Below are 24965 nucleotides of genomic sequence, written 5' to 3'. Positions count from 1 at the left end.
AGGTTCCTGTGGGAGTGAGTTAGCCTGGCATTTACTGTGCCTCTTTGTGAAGAGCAGCCAACCTTTTCTGGCTTAATCAGACTTGCCCAAAGCATTTGAAAAGAGTAGCTCTGAAGTCCATGTAATTTTGCCTCCCCACCCCCACCCCAACCATGACTGATTGGAACTAGGTAGATGTCTTCCTCAGGAAGAGGAGCAAAGGGCTGTTTCCTGTCCCTGGACTTTGGAATTGGGCCACCTAGTCAGTGAGTGGCCAAGAACCCAATGAAGCTGCCCCATGAAGGGAACTGAGCTCAGTCAAAGAGATTCGTGGCAGAGTGCTAGGGTTAATAAAGGCCCACGAACTGTTGTTGCTGAAGGCACCCTCATGGAAATGCACTGTGGCTAGGGTGGAGGGGAAGTCTTTACTCACAACTGAACATGGTTCCATGGGGGTCAGAAGATAACAAAGTGTTCATTTAATACATGTTTCCTGAATGCAGACTATATGGGAGGCACATGACTCCTGCCTTGCAGAGCAGTCTAGTGGAGAAGACAGATATTTATCAAATAATCACGCAAATAAAATGTTAATAAAATGTGATAAGAAGTGACAAATCCCCATCCTTGCCCTTCCTGAGATTTGATGGATCACCTCTCCCTGGGTTTCCACAAGTCCTCTCTCTCTATCTTTCAATAATCTATTAAATTTGGGTGTAAGTGGATTTCTGTTCCTTGCATCCAAAGTCTCCTTGGCTATGATGGAGTTCTTGGCTATGATGGAGTTCTATAGGAATGAGAGCAAGGGTCAGGGGTCCAAGGGTAGGAGCTTCTAAGTTTAGGACTTTAGAAATAACACCGTTAAGTGTGTTGATGTCTAAGTTAGAATGGAGGTGATTCTCTCAAGTTTCTAAGCATCATCCATTCCGTTCTGTCCAACAGACATTTATCAAGCGCCTGCTCTGTGCCTAGCATTGTGCTAGGTGCTAGAGAACCAAAAATAAATAAACAGCAGCTGCTCTTGTGGAGCTCACAGTCTTGGAGGAGTTAAAGACGCAGAAACAAATTACAACACAGCTTAACAGCAGTGACAGAAGCACATATGATATGGTTTGACTGCGGCCCCACCCAGATCTTATCCTGAATTGTAGTTTCCATAATCCCCATGTGTGGTGGGAGGGGCCCAGTAGGAGGTAATTGAATCATAAGGGCAGTTTCCTCAATGCTATTCTTGTGATAGTGAGTTCTCACGAGATCTGATGGTTTTATAAGGGGCTTTCCCTTTCACTCAGCTCTTATTCTTCTCTCTCCTGCCACCATGTGAAGAAGGATGTGTTTGCTTTCCCTTCCATCATGATTGCAAGTTTCCTGAGGCCTCCCCAGTCATGTAGAACTGTGAGTCAATTAAATCTCTTTCCTTTATAAATTACCCAGTCTTGGGTATTTCTTCATAGCAGCCTGAGAAGGGACTAATACAACACACAAAGTTGGCAGCAAAGTGAGTGGTGGAAAGGAGTCATGGAAAAGCAAACAAGGGAGGGTTTTAACTACAGCTTGGCATCCTCCAGTAATGTCGTAAGGTCCTGGAGGGTTTTGGCAATGGTGCTAAAACGAGGGTGTAAGAACAAAATCCCCTAGATTTTGGACAGGTGAGCTTGCTGAGGTGTCGGGACCACCTGGAAAATGTGATAAGAAGTGACAAAGGGGCAGGGTGCAGTGGCTCATGCCTGTAATCCCAGCACTTTGGGAGGCCAAGGCAGGCAGATCTCCTGAGGTCAGGAGTTCAAGGCCAGCCTGGCCAACATGGTGAAACCCTGTCTCTACTAAAAATACAAAAATTAGCTGGGCGTGTTGGCATGTGCCTATAATCACAGCTACTCGGGAGGCTGAGGCAGGAGAATAGCTTGAACCCGGGAGGTGGAGGTTGCAGTGAACCAAGATCGGGTCACTGCACTCTAGCCTGGACAACAGAGCAAGACTCTATCTCAAAAAAAAAAAAAAAAAAAAAAAGAAAAGGTGACAAAGGAGCTAACTTCTGTCTTTTCTGGGAAGACTGGGAAATGGGCTATTGGCCTCCAAAGATAATGGAGACAATAGTAACAAAGGTGTCTGGGAGAAAAGTCTAAGACAGAGAAGGTTAGACACCCTGGTGAGAAGGTTAGGCACCCTCATGGAAATGCACTGTGGCTAGGGTGGAGGGGAAGTCTTTACTCACAACTGAACATGGTTCCATGGGGGTCAGAAGATAACAAAGTGTTCATTTAATACATGTTTCCTGAATGCAGACTATATGGGAGGCACATGACTCCTGCCTTGCAGAGCAGTCTAGTGGAGAAGACAGATATTTATCAAATAATCACGCAAATAAAATGTTAAAAATACAGGCCAGGCATGGTGGCTCACACCTGCAATCCCAACACTTTGGGAAGCCAAGGCAGGCAGATCACTTAAGGTCAGGAGTTCAACATCAGCCTGGCCAATATGGTGAAACCCTGTCTCTACTAAAAATACAAAAATTAGCTGGGCGTGGTAGCGCAGGCTTGTGGTTCCAGCTACTCAGGAGGCTGAGGCACGAGAAGCATTGGAACCTGGGAGACAGAGGCTACAGTGAGCCAAGATTGCACCACTGCACTCCAGCCTAGGTGACAGAGTGAGACTTCATCTAAAAAAAAAAAAAAAGTTAAAAAATACAACTAAAAAGTGCTATGAAGGAGAGGTACAGTGTGGAACTTCTCTGTATGGAAATAAGGTTAAAGAAGACTCCCTGAGGAGGTGGCAATTGAGCCACGGTCCAAATGATGAGTAGGAGGTCACCAGTGAAGAGGGAAGGGAAGAGGGTAGACTGTAATTTAATTGTGTTTTGAATTTGACACTCAGACAGATACATGGTACTGAGAAAGAGAGGGGAGGAGTAGCAAGGATAACAAGAGACAGTCAAAAGTTCCAGGGGCCCTTGGAAGAAAGATACTGAGAACAGAGTGGCCACGCTTGTAACTGCCTTTGTTTCTCCTGATCACTGTTACATGAAACTTATTGAAATTCATCCCCTCTCCAGTGAACAAACTTCCTTTCTTTATCCATTCATTCATCCATCTACCCGTCCTACAGTGAGCCAGGTACTGGGCTAGGAGACCCGTTAGCCCAGAGTTTACAAATTGGTACAAATTCTATTTCAGGCATTTTGTTGCTATTGTTTTCACTCCCTGCTTACCAGGAAAGGAAAGAGAACAAAAAAGTGACTGTGCAGATCAAAATACGGACCAATAAAACTCTAAGAAGAAACCAGGGCCGCCGGGTGCAGTGGCTCACACCTGTAATCCCACAACTTTGAGAGGCCAAAGCGGGTGGATCACGAGGTTAGGAGTTCAAAGCCAGCCTGGCCAAGATGGTGAAACTGGGTCTCTACTAAAAATACAAAAATTAGCCAGGCGTGGTGGTGGGCACCTGTAATCCCAGCTACTTGGGAGGCTGAGGCAGAGAATTGCTTGAACCCGGGAGGCAGAGGTTGCATTGAGCCAAGCTTGTGCCAGTGTACTCCAGCCTGGGCAACAGAATGAGACTCCATCTCAAAAAAAAAAAAAAAAAAAAAAAAAAACAGAGTCTACAGCACACTGATCTCTCTATCCACAATTGCTGAGGAAATGTGGGAAGGAGCAGGAAGGATAGTAAGATGTCCAAGAGCTTGTTCCACTCAGAGTTCAGTCATCCCTCACTTAAATAAAACAGACTCTGTATTTGATGCAAATGTAAATCTGTAAGAAGATATGCCACTCGGGAATATATTTATAGATTTCTTTAATTTATGGCATAGAGAATCCATTTCTTGGCCGGGTGTGGTGGCTCATGCCTGTAATCCCAGCACTTTGGGAGGCCGAGACAGGTGGGTCACCTGAGGGCAGGAGTTCAAAACCAGCCTGGCCAACATGGTGAAACCCTGTCTCTACTAAAAATACAACAGTTAGCCAGGTGTGGTGGCACATGCCTGTAATCTCAGCTACTCCTGAGGCAGGAGAATCAATTGAACCCGAGAGGTGGAGGTTGCAGTGAGCCGAGATCGCACCATTGCACTCCAGCCTGGGCAACAAGAGTGAGACTCCGTCTCAAAAGAAAAAGAGAGAGAGTCAATTTCTTCATAACAAGGGCTGTTTTCACAGATAGCAGTTGAAGGAGCAATCACTTGGGTGAGGAGGAGGTGACTGGGCCTGTGGCACTTCACAGACCTTCCTACAGTGGCCACAGCCATGGGACAGATGGTGCCTCCCCTCACACTGGACATCTGGCCCCAGGGATTGTCTTCCCTTCTTTCTGGCCTCAGCCCGACAGGACCTCTTGACCGGACTCCTGCTGTCATTCTAGATTCACATCTACCTCCAGGGAAGCAAAGGATTCCTCAAACTGGAGGCTTCAGATTCTCCAAAAGCAAACCGGTTCATACTTTGAATACACATGTTAGCAAAACAAGTGATAGCCTTGTTCCAAAAGGCTAACATTAATTACCTCTCATAGGTGGCATCGTGAATAGTATTTTTTTTTATTTTGTATCTATGCATTTTCCAAATTTCCTTCAATAATCGTAGATTACATTGGTAATAAAGAAATGTGAACATTGCTTAAGGGTTGCTTAAAATGAGGGTCACCTGTAAAGTGATCCTTCTCCACCTTGGGTGAAAAACAAGCTCTGCTTTTCCTTCTCTTGCCTCATGCTCCATCGCCGGTCCCCATGTGGAGAGGCTACCCCACAGCTTCCTCTTCCTTCTTTCTTCATCCACTTACTATCTAGTCCCAGCAGCCGCCCTCTTAGCTGTCAGTCCATCCCCACCTCCTCCAGCTCCTCCATGCTCCAACAACACTTTAGAGAAGGCAGAGGGCCAGCACGTGGCTTTCGTGCCTTCCCAGAACAAACAGCCTGAGAGAGAAGCTGGCGTTGAGAGAGAGAGAGGCTCTCTCATTGCAAATTAGATAAGCCCCATGAAAATAAATAAAAGCATATTCACATTTATCAAACATCTCATAGATGTGACACCTATGGGATTTCAAAAAACCCTTCATAGACTTGCCTCCCAAACCCACACAGCAGCCCCATGAGGTAGACGTCAGTTTCGTTCCCTTCTACGAGTGGGAACTGGAGGAAGGTGGCACAGAGAATGCAGAGTTGAGTCCACGGTGAGGCCTCCAGTCCGTCCTTCCCTTGAAGATGCTTGACCTGCAGCCGCGATGGGCAGAACCACCCACGTGACAGGCAGCAGAATTGACAGGTCGGAACAAACGAGGCCCCAGGACGCAGCAGACACAGCCCTGGGCTGCCACGAGCCTGGCTATTTCTGACTTGCCCTAGTTAGGGGCTCCCTTCCCAGGATCGTTTTATAATCACAAGGTTGTTTGATGTTGTATAATGTGACATCCATAAGATGCTACTGAAAAAAGCCTTGGTTTTTTCATACTTTTTGTGCCTTGCAGAAAAGGTGAGGTGAAGCTTTCAAACAGCCTGTGGTTGTAGCTTTCTTTCTATTATTGATGCCCATGTGTCCTGGCAACAGTTACATCTGCAACTTAGGGCAAAGAATAGGTTGGAAGACTGTTTCAACGTTTTCCATCAGGACAAGATCATACCGACACAGCTGGGGCCTGGGAAAATAAGACAAAATATCCTTGTCCATGAATTTACAAAAATGCAATAGTCTAGTAAATAATATTATATCCTTAAGATACAAAATAATTTAGCAATTGTTTTTAATATAGAAAATGCTTACAGTGGCCGGGCGCGGTGGCTCATGCCCGTAATCCCAGCACTTTAATAGGCCAAGGTGGGTGGATACCTGAGGCTAGGAGTTCAAGGCCAGCCTGGCCAACGTGGTTAAACCCTGTCTCTATTAAAAATACAAAAGTTAGCTGAAGTGGGGGCACATGCCTGTGGTTCCAGCTGCTCAGGAGGCTGAGGCAGTCCTTGAGCCCAGGAGGTGGAGGTTACAGTGAGCTGAGATCGTGCCATTGCACTCTAGCCTGGGCAAGAGAACGAGACTCTGTCTCAGAAAAAAAAAAAAAGAAAATGCTTATGGTAAGTAAAACACCAAGGAGAAAGCAAGATATATGGCCAGGCACGATGGTTCACGCTTATAATCCCAGCACATTAGGAGGCTGAGGCTGGCAGATCACCTGAGGCCAGGAGTTGGAGACCAGTCTGACCAACATGGTGAAACCCTGTCTCTACTAAAAATGCGAAAAATTAGCTGGGCGTGGTGGCGTGTGCCTCCCAGCTACTTCGGAGGCTGAGGCAGGAGAATTGCTTGAACCAAGGAGGTGGAGGTTGCAATGAGCCAAGATTGTGCTACCACTATACTCCAGCCTGGGGCCTGGGTGACAGAGTGAGACTCTGTCACCCCAACCCCCCCAAAAAAGAAAGAAAGATGTAAAATTGTATTTACCATATAACTTCAGCTTTAAAAACAATAAAAGAAGGAAGATTATATAGAAATAACAATAAATATGAACAGTGGTTGCCCCTGAATAATGACAATATGGGTGATATATTTCTGCTTCCTATCAATTTCTGTACTTTCTAGATTTTATAAAATAAACATATATTGTCTGATATTCAGGGGAAAAAAGTATTAAAAAGTTTTAGGATGGGCCAGGCGTGGTGGCTCATGCCTGTAATCCCAGCACTTTGGGAGGCCAAGATGGGCAGATCACAAGGTCAGGAGATCAAGACCATCCTGGCTAACACGGTGAAACCCCATCTCTACTAAAAAATACAAAAAAACTAGCCGGGCGAGGTGGCGGGCGCCTGTAGTCCCAGCTACTCCGGAGGCTGAGGCAGGAGAATGGCGTAAACCCGTGAGGTGGAGCTTGCAGTGAGCTGAGATCCGGCCACTGCACTCCAGCAACAGAGCGAGACTCCGTCTCAAAAAAAAAAAAAAAAAAGAGTTTTAGGATGTAATGACTATCCTCTTAGGAGAAACTTGTATTATTAAATGTTTTAGGGTACCCTAAACTTTCTTTTTTTGTTTTTTTGTTTTTTTGAGAGAGACAGGGTCTCACTCTGTCGCCCAGGCTGGAGTGCAGTGGTACAATCTCGGCTCACTGCAACCTCCGCCTCCCAGGTACAAGCAATTCTCCTGCCTCAGCCTCCCAAGTAGCTAGGATTACAGGCACACACCACCACTGCCCGGGTAATTTTTTATATTTTTGGTAGAGATGGGGTTTCACCATGTTGGCCAGGCTGGTCTCGAACTCCTGACCTCAGGTGATCCACCCACTTTGGCCTCCCAAGGTGCTGGGATTACAGGCATGAGCCACCATGCTCAGTCCCTAAACTTTCAAGAAAAAGGAATTCATAAAGTACTAACTGCTCACATCATTTCCTGTCTCCCTCTCTGTCCACAGGTTAGATGCTAGGACTATATGGTAGAGGGGCATTTGTCACAAAACATACATGTCAACACAGCTCCGGACTTTAAAAATAACAATAATTCTTTCTCTCCTTCTCCCCTTCTTTCTCTGTTTGTCTGTCTCTCTCTCCCCACACATACATTGTTGCTTATTTTTTCTGGAGCAATTGAGAATAGATTGTTTACTCCTTAATACTTCATTGTATATTTCCTAAGAACAAGGACATTTTCAGTGCCATTATCAAATTTAAGAAATTCAATATAATACTTTCATACTGTCAAGGGTGCAGTGGCTCATGCCTGTAATACCAGCACTTTAGGAGACTGAGGCGGGCGGATACTTGAGGCCAGGAGTTCAAGACCAGCCTGGCCAACATGGCAAAACTAAAAATACAAAAATATTTTTTTCTACTAAAAATACAAAATCACAAATACAAAACTTATCTGGGCATGGTGGACACGCCTGTGGTCAAAGGAATAATATGTTCCAATTTTCTGTACTTTTTTTTATACTAGGCTCTGTTTTATCAGCTTGCCAAATTATACAAAGCTTTCTTTTCTACAACAAATTACCAGCTTACAAGTAGTGTGGTAGTTAGGGAAGAATTGTATAATTCTCAGCATATAACAACAGTATTTCCTTGGATTACTAGGCCATCTATCTTTAAGTACAGGCAGTATAATTTTCTTGGATTACTGGGCTACCTGTTTTTATTTTTAAATTTTTTTAATTTAATTTTTTGTTTTGATTTTGAGATAGGATCTTGCTATGTTGCCCAGGCTGGACTCCAACTCCTGGGCTCAAGTGATCCCCTCGCCTCAGCCTCCTGAGTAGTGGGATTACAGGCATGTACCACCAAATCCAGCTGGGCTGGGCTATTTGCTTTCTGGCTTTTTTTTTTTTTTTCTTCTTCTTTTTTTGTAGAGATGGGGTCTCCATATGTTGCCCTGGCTGGCTAGAACTCCTGAGCTGAAGCAATCCTCCCACCTTGGCCTCCCAAAGTGCTGAGATTATAGGCCTGAGCCACTACACTTGGCCTGGGCTACTTGTTTATAATAAAAACTAGTTTTGGAAAACCCGTCATGTCCCTCATTGTGAATAATAGAGTCTTATTAAAACATCAGACCAAGCAGATTGGACAGGATCCAGCAATATCCCTGGAAAACAGCATTTTGTCTACCCTCAGCTCACCTCTCCGGATGGGCAAGGGACCTTAACTTCATTCGGAGAATCCTGAGCTTGTACCTTGGGCCTATTATAGATCCTGTAGAGAACATCAAGGAAACTGCAGCCACTTTATCCAGATCTTGATTAAATCTTGCAAGTAGACTCACTTGGTGATATTTCTGAAATGTGGTGGGTTCACTGGAAGGAAGAAATAATATTGAAAAATGGATAAAGACTACTAATGAAAGAAAGCAGTTTTGAAGCCTACAAGTCACTGGTAAGCTGGTAACTACTTCACCCCATAGCCTGCACTAGCTGATGTGTTGTTTGTTTGTTTGTTTGTTTGTTTGTTTCTGAGATAGGGTTCACTCTATTGCCCAGGCTGGAGTATAGTAACCTCCCAAGAACTAGTCAGCTTTGATGGGCAAAGTCTGCTGACTCCAAAGGGCTGTGTAAGTGACCCGAAATGACATTAGAGACATATGATGCTAATGACTGCCTCCTACACACCAGGTGATGTCCTTGTCTCTTAACTCATCTCTCCGACCCCCTGAAACATTCTGCAAGGGGGGCATTATTCTCCTCATTTAATAGACAGAAACAGATGCTTACAGAGATCGAGCTCCCCAGGTCACAGGCCTTATATGCAGCAGTGAAGAGATTCCAGCCCAGTTCTGACTGAGTTCAAAGTTATGATCTTTCCATTAAACTGCATCCCTAGATGCCTAAGTACATCTTTAGCCAAACTAGATGTTAATTGAATTGTGCCTAAACATGCATTTTTTTTAGTTCTCCCTCTCAAGATGAACCTTAAAAGAGGCAAATCCAGAGTCCGATACTTTTTTCCAAGTGTATAGAGATGTTTTCTGTAGGTGGGAAACCAAATTGAAGTTAAGGTATATCGCTGGAGAGGTTCAGCTCAGTCAATGTCTTTCTGGGGAGGTGGAAGAACCATGGAGCCCCTGGCTTCAGGAACAGAAGGCTTGCTCTAGACATTAATCCTTTGGGGGTTTTTTTTGTTTTCTTTTTTTTTTTTTCTTTGAGATGGAGTCTTGCTGTGTTGCCCAGGCTGGAGTGCAGTGGTGCGATCTCAGTTCACTGCAACCTCTGCCTCATGGGTTCAAGTGATTTTCCTGCCTCACCCTCCTGAGTAGCTAGGATTACAGGCACCCGCCACCTCTCCTGGCTAATTTTTGTATTTTTAGCGGAGACAGGGTTTCTCCATATTGGACAGGCTGGTCTTGAACTCCCGACCTCAGGTGATCCGCCTGCCTCAGCCTCCCAAGGTGCTGGAATTACAAGCATGAGCCACTGAGCCTGGCCAACATTAATTCTCAATTTGGGAATGGGGTGATTGTGACGAGGTATCTGTCACCCCACTGGGATCATGTCTAAGTCCAAAGGAGTACAAAAGTGCCACAAATAAAACTAATCTGAAAGGCGCCCAGATTTTGTTTTCTTGATACCATCTCTACTAAAGAAACTAGGGCTCCCCGGAGAAATGATTGATTCCACAGCTGGGGCAGGAAATGTGCAAAGTGATCCTGGAAACCCGTGTGCCAGAAAGTTAGGAAATGTTTCAAAGAGTGATGGAAGCCGGGCGTGGTGGCTCATGCCTACAATCCCCACACTTTGGGAGGCTGAGGCAGGCAGATCACGAGGTCAAGAGATCGAGACCATCCTGGCTAACATGGTGAAAACCCGTCTCTACTAAAAATATAAAAATTAACTGGACGTGGTGGCTCGCGCTTATAGTCCCAGCTACTCAGGAGGCTGAGGCAGGAGATTTGCTTAAACCTGGGAGGTGGAGTTTGCAGTGAGCTGAGATCACACCATTATACTCCAGCCTGGCGACAAAGCAAGACTCTGTCTCAAAATTTAAAAAAAAAAAAAAAAAGTGATGTAAATGTTCAAAAGACACAGAATCATCTCACACCCATTCAGATGGCTAATATCAAAATAATAGAACATAACAAATGTTGGTGAGGATGTGGAGAAACTGGAACCTGTGTGCACTGTCAGTGGGATTGGAAAATTGTGCAACCATTAAGGAAAACAGTATAGTAGTGTCTCAAAAAATTAAAAATAGAACTGCAATATGATCCAGAAATTCCACTTCTGGATATGTCCAAAAAAATTGAAAGCAGAGTCTCAAAGAGGCATTTGCACACCCATGTTCATAGCAACACTAGTCACAATAGGCAAGAGGAGGAGGCAACCCAAGTGTTCATTGATGGAAGAATAAATAAGTGTGGTATATGCATACAATGAAATGTTATTCAGCCTTAAAAAAGAAGGAAATCAGCCAAGCGTGGTGGCTCATGCTTGTAATCCCAACACTTCAGGAGGCCGAGGCAGGCAGATGATGAGTTAGGAGTTTGAGACCAGCCTGGCCAGCATGGTGAAACCCCGTCTCTACTAAAAATACAAAAAAATTAGCTGGGCATGGTGGCATGCGCCTGTAGTCCCAGCTACTCGGGAGACTGAGGCAGGAGAATCGCTTGAACCTGAGAGGAGGAGGTTGCAGTGAGCCGAGATTGCACCACTGCACTCCAGCCTGGGCAACAGAGTGAGACTCCGTCTCAAAAAAATAAATCAATCAAATCAATCAATCAGTGAGTTTCCAAGAAAAAAAATGAAGGAAATCCTGTCACGTGCTGCAACATGGATGAACATAGCAGACATTATGCTAAGTGAAATAAGTCAGTCACAAAAAGACAAATGCTATAGGATTCCACTTATATAAGATAAGATATCTAACACAGTCAAATTCATAGAAATAGGAAGTAGAATGGTGTTTACTTTGGGGTGGGGGAAGGGAAGTTGTTTAATGGGTATAGAGTTTTGGTTTCACAAGATGAAAAAGTTCTGGAAATCTACTTCACAACAATGTGAATATACTTAACACTACTAAACTGTATGCCAAAAAAATGATTAAGATGGTAATTTTTATGTTATTTATTTTTACCACAATAAAAAAGAATTTTTTTTTTTTTTTTAGACGGAGTTTTGCTTTTTTTCCCAGGCTGGAGTGCAGCGACATGATCTCGACTCACTGCAACCTCTGCCTCCTGGATTCAAGCAATTCTCCTGCCTCAGCCTCCCGAGTACCTGGGACTATAGGCGCCCACCACCACACCTGGCTAATTTTTTGTATTTTTAGTAGAGATGGGGTTTCACCATGTTAGCCAGGATGGTCTCGATCTCCTGACCTTGTGATCTGCCACCCTTCGGCCTCCCAGAGTGCTGGGATTACAGGCGTGAGCCACTGTGCCCAGCCAATTTTTTGTGATTTAGTTTCGCCATGTTAGCCAGGCTGGTTTCCAACTCCTGACCTCAGGTGATCCACCCACCTCGGCCTCACGAAGTGCTGAGATTACAGGTGTAAACCACCACGCCTGGCCAAAAAAGAATTTTCTTTAAAAGACAGACAATAACAAGTGTTGGCAAGGATGTGGAGAAATTGGAACCCTCATACATTGCTGGTGGGAATGTTAAATAGTACAACTGCCAAAAACAGTTTGGCAGTTCCTAAAAATGTTCAACATAGAATTAACCGTATGACCCAGTAATTCCATTCCTGGTATATACCCAGGAGAAATGAAAACATGGTCACATAAAAACTTTTATCCAAATGTTCATAGCAGCATTATTAATAATTGCCAAAAAGTGGAAACAATCCAAACGCCCATGAACTGATGAATGAAATGTGGCATATAAATACATTGGAACACTGGCCACAAAAAGGAACAAAGTATTGCTACATGCTGCAACTTGGATGAATCTTGAAAACATTAAACTGACTGGACGACGTGGCTCATACCTGTAATCCCAGCACTTTGGGAGGCTGAGGCGGGCGGATCACCTGAAGTCGGGAGTTCGAGACCAGCCTGACCAACATGGAGAAACCCCATCTCTACTAAAAATATAAAATTAAGCCTGGCACAGTGGCTCACGCCTGTAATCCCAGCACTTTGGGAGGCCGAGGTGGGTGGATCACCTGAGGTCAGGAGTTCGAGACCATCCTGGCCAACATGGCAAAACTCCGTCTCTACTAAGAGTACAAAAATTAGCTGGGCGTGGTGTGGGCACCTGTAATCCTAGCTACTCAGGAGGTTGAGGCAGAATAATTGCTTGAACCCAGGAGGCAGAGATTGCAGTGAGCAGAGATCATGCCACTGCACTTCAGCCTGGGTGACAAGAGTGAGACTGCGTCTCAAAAAAAAAAAAATACATATATATAAATATATATATATATATATATGCTTATATCCAGGCGTGGTGGAGCATGCCTGTAATCCCAGCTACTCGTGAGGCTGAAGCAAGAGAATCGCTTGAACCCAGGGGGACGGAGGTTTCGGTGAGCCGAGATCGTGCCATTGCACTCCAGCTTGGGCAATAAGAGCAAAACTCTGTCTCAAAAAAAAAAAGAAAAGAAAACATTAAACTAACCAAACAAAGCCAGGCACAAAAGGCCACATATCGTATGATTATCTTTATAGGACATGTCCAGAATAGGCAAATTCAGAGAAAGTTTAGTGGTTGCCAGCGGGTAGGGAGTAGACATGTAGAATTACTACTAAAGGATATAGGGTTTCTTTTTGAGATGATGAAAATGGTTTGGAATTAAATGATGGTGATTGTTGTACATTTTGTGACTATACTAAAATTTACTAAATTGTATACTTTATTTTAAAATTTTTTTAATTTTTTTTGAGACAGGGTCTGGCTCTGTTGACCAGGCTGGAGTGCAATGGCACAATCTTGGCTCACTGCAACCTCTGCCTCCTCAAGCTATCCTCCCACCTCCCAGCCTTTTGAGTAGCTGGGACTACAGGCACAAGTCATTACACCCAGCTAATTTTTGTATTTTTTGTAGAGATGGGTTTCGCCATGTTGCTCAGGCTAGTCTCAAACTCCTGAGTTCAAGTGATTCCCCATGCCTTATCATCCCAAACTGCTGGGATACCAGCATGAGCCACTGCACCCAGCCAAATTGTATGTTTTAAAATGTGAATGTGGCCGGCGAAGTGGCTCACGCCTGTAATCCCAGCACTTTGGGAGGCTGAGGCAGGCGGATCACCTGAGGTCAGGAATTAGAGACCAGCCTGGCCAACATGGTGAAACCCCGTCTCTACTAAAAATACAAAAATTATCTGGGCGTGGTGGCAGGTGCCTGTAATCCTAGCTACTCGGGAAACTGAGGCAGGAGAATCACTTGAACCTGCGAGGTGGAGATTGCAGTGAGCAGAGATCGCGCCACTGCACTCCAGTCTGGGCGACAAAGCGAGACTCTGTCTCAAAAATAAAATAAAATAATTTAAAAAGGGGGTGAATTTTATGTGAATTACATCTCAATTTTTAATTTTATTTTTTGAGACAAGATCTCACTGTGTCACTCAGGCTGGAGTGCAGTGGTGTAATCATAGCTCACTGTAGTTTCAAACTCCTGGATTCAAGTGATCCCCTCGGCTGAGCCTCTTGAGTAGCTGGGACTACAGGCACATACCACCAAGCCCAGCTGTTTGTTTGTTTTCTGTACAGACAGAGTCTTGCTATGTTTTCCAGGCTAGTTTCAAACTCCTGGGCTCAAGCTATCCCCCTGCCTCAGCCTCTCAAAGTGCTGGGATTACAGGAATAAGTCACTGGGCTTGGCCTTTTAAAATGATTTTTTTAAAAAGCAAATACAAATACATGAATCCAGGGAGAGTCTCCAGACCAATAATAACCTTGACTGTGACTTCATCTATTCCCATAGTCTGGTAAGACTGGATCAACTCAGGGTACATGCTCTAATATCATTTTCTTTTTCTTAAATTGTAAAAATAATTTAAAAAATGATAAAGTTCATCTTGAAATAAAGAGAAAAGTACCCATAATCTCACCATGTAATATAACGATTACTTCCTTTTTGTACATATTCTCGATTGATAGTGACATTTTCGCAAACAGGACTAAAATAAGAATGTGCATTAAAGATGTTAAGGTATTTATCTTAATCAAGATACAAAACTCCAAATTTAAGAATTCCTACTTAGGAGACATTCACTATATAAAATTAAAAATTGGGCTGGGTGTGGTGGCTCATGCCTATAATCCCTGCACTTTGGGAGGCCGAGGCAGGAGGATAGCTTGAGCTCAGGAGTTCAAGCCTAGCCTGGGCAATAGTGACACCTCATCTCTACAAAAAAATTAAAAAGTAGCTAGGCATGGTGGTGCACTTAGTTCCAGTTACTCTGAAGGCTGAGCCCCGAGAATCGCTTGAGCCCAGGCGGTTGAGCTATGGTAAGCCATGATCTCGCCACTGCACTCTGGCCTGTGTGACAGAGTGAAACCCTGTTTCAAGAAAAAAAAAAAAAAAAAAAAAATTCTAAGACATATGTAAAGCAAATATGTAACAAATTATTGACAGAATACTTAAGTTTTGCTAGGTGGAAAAATTTCATTATATAATTGCACAATCTTCCCTGCTAGTTCTTAGAATCTCCAGAATAGAAAATTCTAAATCTAGGTAAGATCTCTGCTCTTGCTTCCTCACTGAAGATTCCTCAAGATGCGCCCCATAGCGGTGATCTCCCTGAAAATGCTGCCCCACTGTGGATGTGGGGACATCAGCTATGAAATAGATCAGCAGGGAACCCTAAAATAAATAAATAACCAGCCCAGCGTGGTGGCTCACGCCTGTAATCCCAGCACTTTGGGAAGCCAAGGCGGGCAGATCATGAAGTCAGGAGATCCAGACCATCCTGGCTAACACGACGAAACCGCATCTCTACTAAAAATACAAAAAATTAGCCGGGTGTGGTGGTGGGTGCCTGTAGTCCCAGCTACTAGGGAGGCTGAGGCAAGAGAATGGCATGAACCCAGGAGGTGGAGCTTGCAGTGAGCTGAGATCGCGCCACTGCACTCCAGCTTGGGGGACAGAGTTAGACTCTGTCTCAAAAAAACACAAAAAACAGACAAACAAAAAAACACCGCTGCACTCCCAAACTTCAAGTATGGTGGGGATAGGGGGAGCAATACAGCTTAATGGGAGGAATCTAATGTAGTGATTAAAACTATAGGTGCTAGGGTTGGATAGACCTGCTTCTGATTTCACCTGATTCACATTGATCAGCTGTGTGATACTGACCAAATTACTTGGTCTCTCTGAGCCTCAGTTTCTTCATAGATGAAATGGGAATGGTAATAGTACCTCATAGGGTTTTGGTATAATTGCATTAGCCAATTTGTATAACATGCTTAGTTCAATAAACAAAGGTTGTTATTATCATGATCCAAAAATGCATTTTAAAAAGCCACCTACAAACCACCTACCCCACACCCACTTTCTCTCTTTATCTACACAATGAACCCATAGGGTGACTGCCACTTTCAGATGACATTCTACCCAGTCTTCTATGGATGTGGCCAAGAGACAGCCCAAGTGCTTGGTAAACAGTAGGTCCCAGAAAACATTTCCTGAATAAAATGAGCTTCAAGTTCCTTTGCTTAAAGCCTCCTCCCCCCTTTTCCTGAGAATAAAGATTTTCTAAAGTATTAATTAATTTTAAACATATATATGTATATATCCATTAGAAAGTTAAAAAGAAAAGAGAATTTGGAGAAAAAAAAACTCAAATTCCCACCACCCAAAGGGCAATGTAACATTTTGGCATGTGTCTTTTTCATTGATTTTTACATTGTTAAGCTAATTTTATGCTTTATATAATTTGATATTCTACATTTTTCACTTAGCACATTATAAGCATTTCCTTGTCTACGTTTTATAAATGACTTCAATGTGTAGTGGGAATATTTACATTAACCATTTTCCCATTATTAGATTTTTAGAATGTTTCCAATTTTTATTGCAAATTACATTTTCTTTTCTTTTCTTTTTCTTTTTCTTTTTAGATGGAGTCTTGCTCTGTTGCCCAGACTGGAGTGCAGTGGCGTGATCTTGGCTCACTGCAACCTCTGCCCCACTGGGTTCAAGCCATTCTCGTGGCTCAGCCTCCCAAGTAGTTGGGACTACAGGCGCCCGCCACCACACATGCTAATTGTTGTATTTTTAGTAGAGATGGGGTTTTACCATGTTGGCCAGGCTAGTCTTGAACTCCCGACCTCAGGTAATCTGCCTGCCTTGGCCTCCTAAAGTGCTGGGATTACAGACCTGAGCCACCATGCCCAGCAGCAAATAACATTTCCTGAGTTTCAGAAACATATAATACAAACACACATATATATGTTATAAATATGTGTTATATATATTTACATATGTATTATGAGCTCATGAAAGAATAGAAATGTGTGTGGGTAGAGATGTCTTTTGCCTTTGAGGCTGGGATTGTTGGTGAGATTCGGCAAGGACTTGTACTTTTATATTGCAAATTCCTTTTTTTTTAATTATTATTTTTTATTGATAATGAGAAATCATAATTATATAGATTTAGTGGATAAAAGGTGATGTTTTGATCTATGTATACAATGTGGGATAATTAAATCAGCATATTCCTTTATTGTTTAAATCCTTCATAGCAAACAAGGATAACTTTAGTATTACATGTTTAATCAAAGGAAGTAAGGAGGAGAGGAATGAAGGGAGAAAGGGAGGTAAAGAAGGAGGACAGGAAGGAAAAAGGGAGGAAGGAAAGAAAGAAGAGAAGGAGGGAAGGAAAGAAAACCCTTGCACCAATCCCATTTGTAAAGAGCCTGGGAGGTCAAGAGCCAGGGAAGCAACTAAGCAATAGGTCCCCTTATATCTTTTATAGAACAAGGAAAAGCATAGATCTATAAATAACAAAGTAGGTGGATTTGTGATTTAATTTCTGTGAGCAAAAAGGGAAATAGCGCACTGCAAACAATTTTATCTCAACTTACTGATTGATTTTGGATTCTGTTGTGTTTCCAGCTTTGTCTCTCAATTTGATGGTAATGTCCCCTCTTCTGATATTCTTGTTCCATGTTATAATATCCACAAAATAATGATACACTGCAAAACAGAGAGAGAACACAGTAAGCGAGAGATACTACCAACCGATCCCCTGAAGGGTTGGTTCCTAAAAACTGAACCTCCCTAATCACTGAGTCTCTTCTTCTCTTTCTCTCTAGTTTCTCTGCAAAAATACAGGGCAGAAGTTTCTAATATTCCCTCCTCTTCTCTTTGGTAAAGATGGAATGAGTGCTAGCAGAGTTCACTGGTTTCCAGTAACCATGGTCAGGCATCATCATTGAACCAATGTTTCCAGGTATTGTGAAGTCTCAGGGCCTGTGACTGAGTGTGGTTCACACCAATTCCTGCCCATTTTAGACTCAACCAACTAAGGGGCCATTTGGAGACTCTTCATGGCTGAGACAGTTTTCCACAATTTGGGCCACGTCTGCCAGCCTATCCAGCCTTCCTCATCCTTTTCCCAATCATGCCCAACCACTTGCACTCCCAGGACTGTGAAGGCTCCTGGGCCTTCACCCACCTGGGCACTCTTACTTTGCCAGCTCTGTGAGCCCACCTTTCAAGTTTCAGCTTAATGTCATTCTTCCAGGAGGCTTTCCCTGACCCCAGACTAAGTCAGGTCTCCTTTCTTGAAGTTCCTGCCATACTCTGGACTGCCCCCATTATTACTCAGCATACTTGCCTATATTTACAAAATGCAAGAAAGGATGACAATAAAAATAAAGTGGCATTCCCTAACCAGAAGACTCAGAGAAAAAAAAAAAAGTGGTAAATATGTGGGTACATCTATACAAATATTACCTGAATAATGTCTTATGGGTTTTATTTTTTTTTTAAAGATAAAATTAAAACACACTACAACAGGAACTAATCAGGGAGATGACAGTCCCACGAAGGAATAAGGTCAGTCCTGGATTTGCCATTTTATGGCTCACGTTGCTCAGGGGCTTGCCCCATACAGACCAGGTAGGTGCCAAATCCTGGGCTGCCACACATGGCTCCAAAGAAAGAGGGAAACCCAGTGATCCGCAGGCTTTTTTTTTTTTTTAAAGAGTCTCCCTATGTTGCTGGAGTGCAGTGGTGTAATCTCGGTTCACTGCAACCTCTGCCTCCTGGGTTCAAGCAATTCTCCAGCCTCAGCCTTCTGAGTAGCTGAGATTACAAGTGAGCACCACCATGCCCAGCTAATTTTTGTATTTCGTTTTTGGATTTTTTTTTTCTGTGTTTTTAATAGAGATGGGTTTTCACCATGTTGGCAAGGCTGGTCTCGAACTCCTGGCCTCAAGTGATCCGCCTGCCTTGGCCTTCCAAAGTGCTGGGATTACAGGCGCGAGCCACCATGCTCAGGCTCTTTAAGAGTTGCTCACACCTGGCATGGAGGCTCACACCTGTAATCCGAGCACTAAGGCAGAGGATTGCTTGAGCCCAAGAGTTCAAGACAAGCCTACGCAACATAGTAAGACTCTGTCTCTAAAAGAAACAAACAAAAAGTTAGCTGAGCATGGTGGCACATGCCTGAAGTCCCAGCTATTTGGGAAGCTAAGGCAGGAGGATTGCTTGAGTCCAGGAGATCGAGGCTGCAGTGCCCCATTATTGTGCCACTGCACTCCAGCCTGGGTGACAGAACAAGACCCTGTCTCAAAAAAATAAAAAATTAAAATAGGCTAGGTGCTGTGGCTGATGCCTGTAATCCCAGCACTTTGAGAGACCAAGGAGGGCAGATTACCTGAGGTCAGGAGTTTGAGACCAACCTGGCCAACATGGCAAAACCCCGTCTCTACAAAAATACAAAAATTAGCCAGGGATGGTGGTGTGCACCTGCAGTCTCGGGTACTCGGGATGCTGAGGCAGGAGGATCCCAGGAGGCAGAGGTTGCAGTGAGTTGAGATTGCGCCACTGCACTTCAGCTTGGGCAACAGAGTGAGACCCTGTCTCAAAAAATAAATAAAATAAAATAAAATAGTTGTTCCCAAGGAAAGTGAAAATGGGTACAACACTGTAGGAAAAACACATCTGCCCAGGGAAATTCTAGTGGCTTCCCAAGGCATCTAATCATCGGCTGCCCCCTTTAATTCCCATCTGGAATAAACCTCTCAAGACCTTTAGGTCATCGTATTTGCTTTAGAGCTGGAACTGACCTGTAGATACAGCTGACACCTAGTTTTTCCTAGTCTCAATTTTATGTCTCTTGGGGAATCAAGCAATTTTCTGGAAGATCTTAGTGATTAGAATAGTCAACCAGTGAAACTAACAACTCTGATTTGTTGAGATTTTATTAAATTAATATTTTTAAATTGCATCAGATTAAACCTAATATCCCAGGTTATTATATTAACCTGGGATCTATTCTATTCTATTCTATTCTATTCTATTCTATTCTATTATAATAATGGGTATTATTACCCCCATTTGACCAGTCAGGACACTGAGACTCAGAGAAGTCAAATGACTTGACCAAGTGTTGCAGGAAGTCAGGGACCCCAAATGGAGGGACTGGCTGAAGCCATGGCAGAAGAACATAAATTGTGAAGATTTCATGGACATTTATTAGTTCCCCAAATTAATACTTTTATAATTTCTTAATGCCTGTCTTTACTGCAATCTCTGAACATAAATTGTGAAGATTTCATGGACACTTATCACTTCCCCAATCAATACTCTTGTGATTTCCTACACCTGTCTTTAATCTCTTAATCCTGTCATCTTCTTCGTAAGCTGGGGAGGATGAATGTCACCTCAGGACCCTCTGATGATTGTGTCAACTGCACAAATTGTTTGTAGAACACGTGTGTTTGAACAATATGAAACCTGGGCATCTTGAAAAAAGAACAGGATAACAGCAATGTTCAGGGAACACCAGAGATAAGACTTCTGGCTGCCAGTGAGCCAGACAGAACAGAGCCATATTTCTCCTCTTTCAAAAGCAAATAGGAGAAATATCGCTGAATTCTTTTTCTCAGCAAGGAACATCCCTGAGAAAGAGAATGCACCCTGAGGGTAGGCCTATAAATGACCCCCTTAGAAGCGTGCAGTCTTTTATGGTCGAAGCCGAAGGGATGAAATAAGCCCCAGTCTCCTGTAGCGCTCCCAGGCTTATTAGGACGAGAAAATTCCCACCTAATAAATTTTGGTCAGACAGGTTGTCTGCTCTCAAACACTGTCTCCTGATAAGATGATATCAATGACAATGCATGCCTGAAACTTCATTAGCAATTTTAATTTCACCCCATCCGGTGGTCCTGTGATCTCGCCCTGCCTCCACTTGCTTTGTGATATTTTATTACCTGGTGAAGTATGTGATCTTTGTGACCCACACCCTATTCGTGCACTCCCTCCCCTTTTGAAAATTGCTAATAAAAACTTGCTGGTTTTACAACTCGGGGAACATCATGGATCCTGCCGACATGCGATGTCTCCCCCGGACACCCAGCTTTAAATTGCTCTCTCTTGTGCTCTTCCCCTTTATTTCTCAAACCAGCCAAGACACTTAGGAAATAGAAAAGAACCCATGTAACCATCGGGAGCAGGTTCTCCTGATAACCAAGGTCCCACAGCTATTATGTGGTAGACTCAGGAGTCAACCTCAGCCCTTCCAGCTCCAAAGTTGATGCTTCATCATGGCCCGTATTTGCCAAGAAGTAGCCAGGAAGCTGAGACTCAGCTATCCTCAAAATAAGAGGCAAAAGTCAACAACCACATTCACCACTCACTGCAGAATGGGTTCTCCTCAGCTGTGTCAAAGAATGCCTTCGTCATTGGAGGATCTTTCTCCCTTAAATAGTCTTTCCAATTATCAGCATGATAGCCTATAAAACAAGTTTAAAAATTGTAAGATTAGCATGTATTATATAAACGTAAAAGCAACTGAGGTAGCAAGAACATTGACTTTGACTGTATCCACCACTTCTGAGAGAAACTTCCTCCCACCTCCATTCCCCATGGTGAGGGCCTGCAGGGTGACCCATCTTGCTGGCCAACCCTGTTCCTAAGAGCTGAAGGGCAACAGGATCCTCCAGTGGTTTTCCCCCTTTACTGGTTATCAGTAGCAAGGTGGGGGGTGCAGGGTGTGGCACACACTGGTGTGGACTAAAAATAACACTGACATTTTTCAGTAATATATTCATTTTCTAGATTAAAACAGATTCAAGTTCATACGTAAAATAGCATCACTCTTGCAAAGCAGTGTGCTTTCTTTTTTTTTTTTTCTTTTTTTTTTTCTTTTTTTGAGACGGAGTCTCGCTCTGTCGCCCAGGCTGGAGTGCAGGGGCCGGATCTCAGCTCACTGCAAGCCCCGCCTCCCGGGTTCATGCCATTCTCCTGCCTCAGCCTCCTGAGTAGCTGGGACTACAGGCGCCCACCACCTCGCCTGGCTAATTTTTTGTATTGTTTTTAGTAGAGACGGGATTTCACCGTGTTAGCCGGGATGGTCTCGATCTCCTGACCTTGTGATCCACCTGCTTCGGCCTGCTAAAGTGCTGGGACTACAGGCTTGAGCCACCGCGCCCGGCCCTAATCAATGTGCTTTCTTGAAGAACGATAGTGGGGCCCTACACTGCATAGACCTGGGCTTGCCACGTGACTGTGTCACTAAGCAGGTGAGTGTCCTCCTTTGTGTGCTGTCCAGAGGGGCCTCTTTCTCTCCTCTGTCCCTAGCCCTAGAGAATGGCCTTCACATTCTGCCTTAATTGATCCAGGGTGGGACCCAGGCATCAGTATTGTGTTAAAACTCCTTAGGTGATTCGAAAGCACAATCAAGGTTGAGAACCCCTTGTCTATACCATGCCCTGCTATTAACTTGGATTTTTCCTTTTGGAAAAAAATAGAAAATTCTCATGGCCATCCAGTTTCAAAGTCCTAACCACCTAGAATATCTGTACTAATCCCTAGCGAATATCCACGCAGCCTCCACAATATCTATTACCTCACTCCACCTGCTGTGTGTGCACACAAGAGCCGGAATGTGGAGTGAGGATATTTACACAGACATGAATCTGTGAAAAAGTTCACTTGGCAGGAGGGTCTCTGGGCTTATTGTGGACCCTGTCCCAGCAGAGAGGTTGTATGCACAGAGAGGGTATTGCTGTCCCCACAGGAGCAGGCTATGTAGAGTGGCTGTACCCTGGGTGAGCTTGGAAACTCTTCTGGAACCTTCTTTTCCATGCTAGAATAGAGGGTCCAGGGAGGTTGTACTGCCTTCTGGATGGAATACTCTACAGTTGCTTTTCTTTTCTTTTTTCTTTTTTTCCTTTGCTTTTTGTTTTTTGAGATGGAGTTTCACTCCTGTTGCCCAGGCTGGAGTGCAATGGTGCGGTCTCGGCTCACTGAATCCTCCACCTCCCAAGTTCAAGCAATTCTCCTGCCTCAGCCTCCCAAATAGCTGAGATTACAGGCACACACCACCACACCCAGCTACTTCTTGTATTTTTGTAGAGACAGGGTTTCACCATTTTGCCCAGGCTGGTCTCGAACTGTTGACCTCAAGTGATCCGCCTGCCTTGGCCTCCCAAAGTGCTGGGATTACAGGCGTGAGCCCACTGTGCCCAGCAGAAAAACAAATTTTAATACAATTGTGGGGCCAATTTTTACATGATAAAGTGGTTCTGGGATTCATACCAAAAATTAGTTCTTTGTGAATCAGAGAGGAAACTGCTTGTTGGACTTACCCAGAAGGGGACAAGACTCATTCTGTGATGCACCACAGCTGACACACTTGCCATTCCTATAATCTTGGTAGGAGTCACAGGGGTATGCAGTGATGGCACAGCTGTCTCTCAGGGAAGACAGGTACAGGTACACAGACCTCTGGTGGTCACATTTAAAATACTGAAATCCTTGGTTGTAAAAGAAGTGATGAAAGAGTAGAGCAGTTGAAGCATTTAATAATACTATATCACATATTTTACAGACACACAATTTCTCATCTGGCCCTGTGCCGTTTCAGTGTATTTTATTTCATTTAATCTTTATAAAATCCCATAGACAAGAATTCATGCTGGCAAGTGGGAGGAGAAAAGATGAAATCAAATTAAGGTTGTGGCAAGAATTACAGCAAATATGCTTTGGTGAAAGACCTTGGGCCAGGCGCAGTGGCTCATGCCTGTAATCCCAGCACTTTAGCAGGCCGAAGCAGGTGGATCACCTGAGGTCAGGAGTTCGAGACCAGCCTGGCCAACATGGAGAAACCCCGTCTCTACTAAAAATATAAAAATTAGCCGGGCGTGGTGGCGGGCGCCTGTAGTCCCAACTACTCAGGAGGCTGAGGCAGGGAGAATCACTTGAACCCAGGCGGCGGAGGTTGCAGTGAGCTGAGATTGTGCCACTGCACTCCAGCCTAGGCAACAGAGTGAGACTCCATCTCAAAAAAGAAAGAAAGAAAGAAAAAAAGAAAGACCTTGATTACTCATGTAGCAATTGAGGTATCTTTCACTGCCATCCAATGCTTGGTCCACAGATTGCCTGCATCATAATCATGCTTGTTAAAATACAGAATTCAGGTCCAGCCTTAAATATGTCTAATTCAGAGGAGGTGCAGGCATCAGCATTTTAACAAACACTGCCCCTGTTTTCCACGTGGTCCTGGAGCATGTAAGTTTGAAAGCCCCTGGTCTAACATTGCAGGGCTACTTCAGACTACAAAGATGCTGTGTCTGCTCATCAGGCTGACATCCACCCGTGGTGAGGGTGTTTGGGTCCAAGACCAACCTCCCCTAGGTCATGGGGAATCAGAAGGAATTACCAAAATTGTTATCATAAAAGTAAATTGCTGGCCGGGCGCAGTGGCTCATGCCTATAATCCCAGCACTTCGGGAGGCTGAGATGGGCAGATCATGAGGTCAGGAGTTCAAGACCAGCCTGACCAACATGGTGAAACCCTGTCTCTACAAAAAATACAAAAATCAGCCGGGCATGGTGGCGCATGCCTGTAATCCCAGCTACTTGGGAGGCTGAGGCAGGAGAATCTCTTGAACCTGGAAGGCGGAGGTTCCAGTGAGGCAAGATCGAGCCACCGCACTCCAGCCTGGGCGACAGAGGAAGACTCCGCCTCAAAAAAAAAAAAAAAGAAAAGAAAAGAAAAGAAATTGCAGATCATTAACTAATTCCTCTTCATTCTGCCTTTTCATATGATATATTTACTTAGAGAAAGGTCGAAAAACGCAAACAACTAGCTTCAGTCATGGAGTTCTCTCACTCCCCTGCTACATTTATTATCAGAATTTTCAAACAGGTACAAAAATCGAAAGGATACAAAGAACCCTCATGCCCATATCATCCCCGCTCCAGTAATTCAGTAATTATCAAAATTCTCCCATTCTTATTCCACTTACTCTCCAGTGTTGCAGCATTTAAAAACCAATCTTTCAGCCGGGCGCGGTGGCTCAAGCCTGTAATCCCAGCACTTTGGGAGGCTGAGACGGGCGGATCACGAGGTCAGGAGATCGAGACCATCCTGGCTAACACGGTGAAACCCCGTCTCTACTAAAAATACAAAAAAAAA

The 24965-nt window shown here is 44.0% G+C and overlaps 1 protein-coding gene across 2 annotated transcripts in view; it reads right to left on the bottom strand.

The window, feature by feature from the left end:
* Positions 1-2967: 2967 nt before the first annotated feature.
* The window catches only part of LIPH (lipase H), a 53924-nt gene continuing 31926 nt past the window's right edge, over positions 2968-24965 (bottom strand). Inside the window, exons 6-10 of one of the 2 annotated variants that reach the window (XM_023187648.2) lie at positions 23134-23301; positions 21181-21276; positions 17398-17509; positions 8560-8733; positions 2968-5604 (exon numbers count right to left, since the gene is read on the bottom strand). In XM_023187648.2, coding sequence (XP_023043416.1) covers positions 5517-5604; positions 8560-8733; positions 17398-17509; positions 21181-21276; positions 23134-23301 — 638 coding nt within the window. In that variant the 3' untranslated portion in view covers positions 2968-5516. The remainder of the gene's footprint in view (positions 5605-8559; positions 8734-17397; positions 17510-21180; positions 21277-23133; positions 23302-24965) is intronic. The other variant, XM_023187649.1, reaches the window with a different exon arrangement.

This window comes from Piliocolobus tephrosceles, chromosome 2 (genome assembly GCF_002776525.5).
Source record: "Piliocolobus tephrosceles isolate RC106 chromosome 2, ASM277652v3, whole genome shotgun sequence".
NCBI lineage: Eukaryota > Metazoa > Chordata > Mammalia > Primates > Cercopithecidae > Piliocolobus > Piliocolobus tephrosceles.
This window is presented reverse-complemented; position numbering and strand designations above follow the sequence as displayed.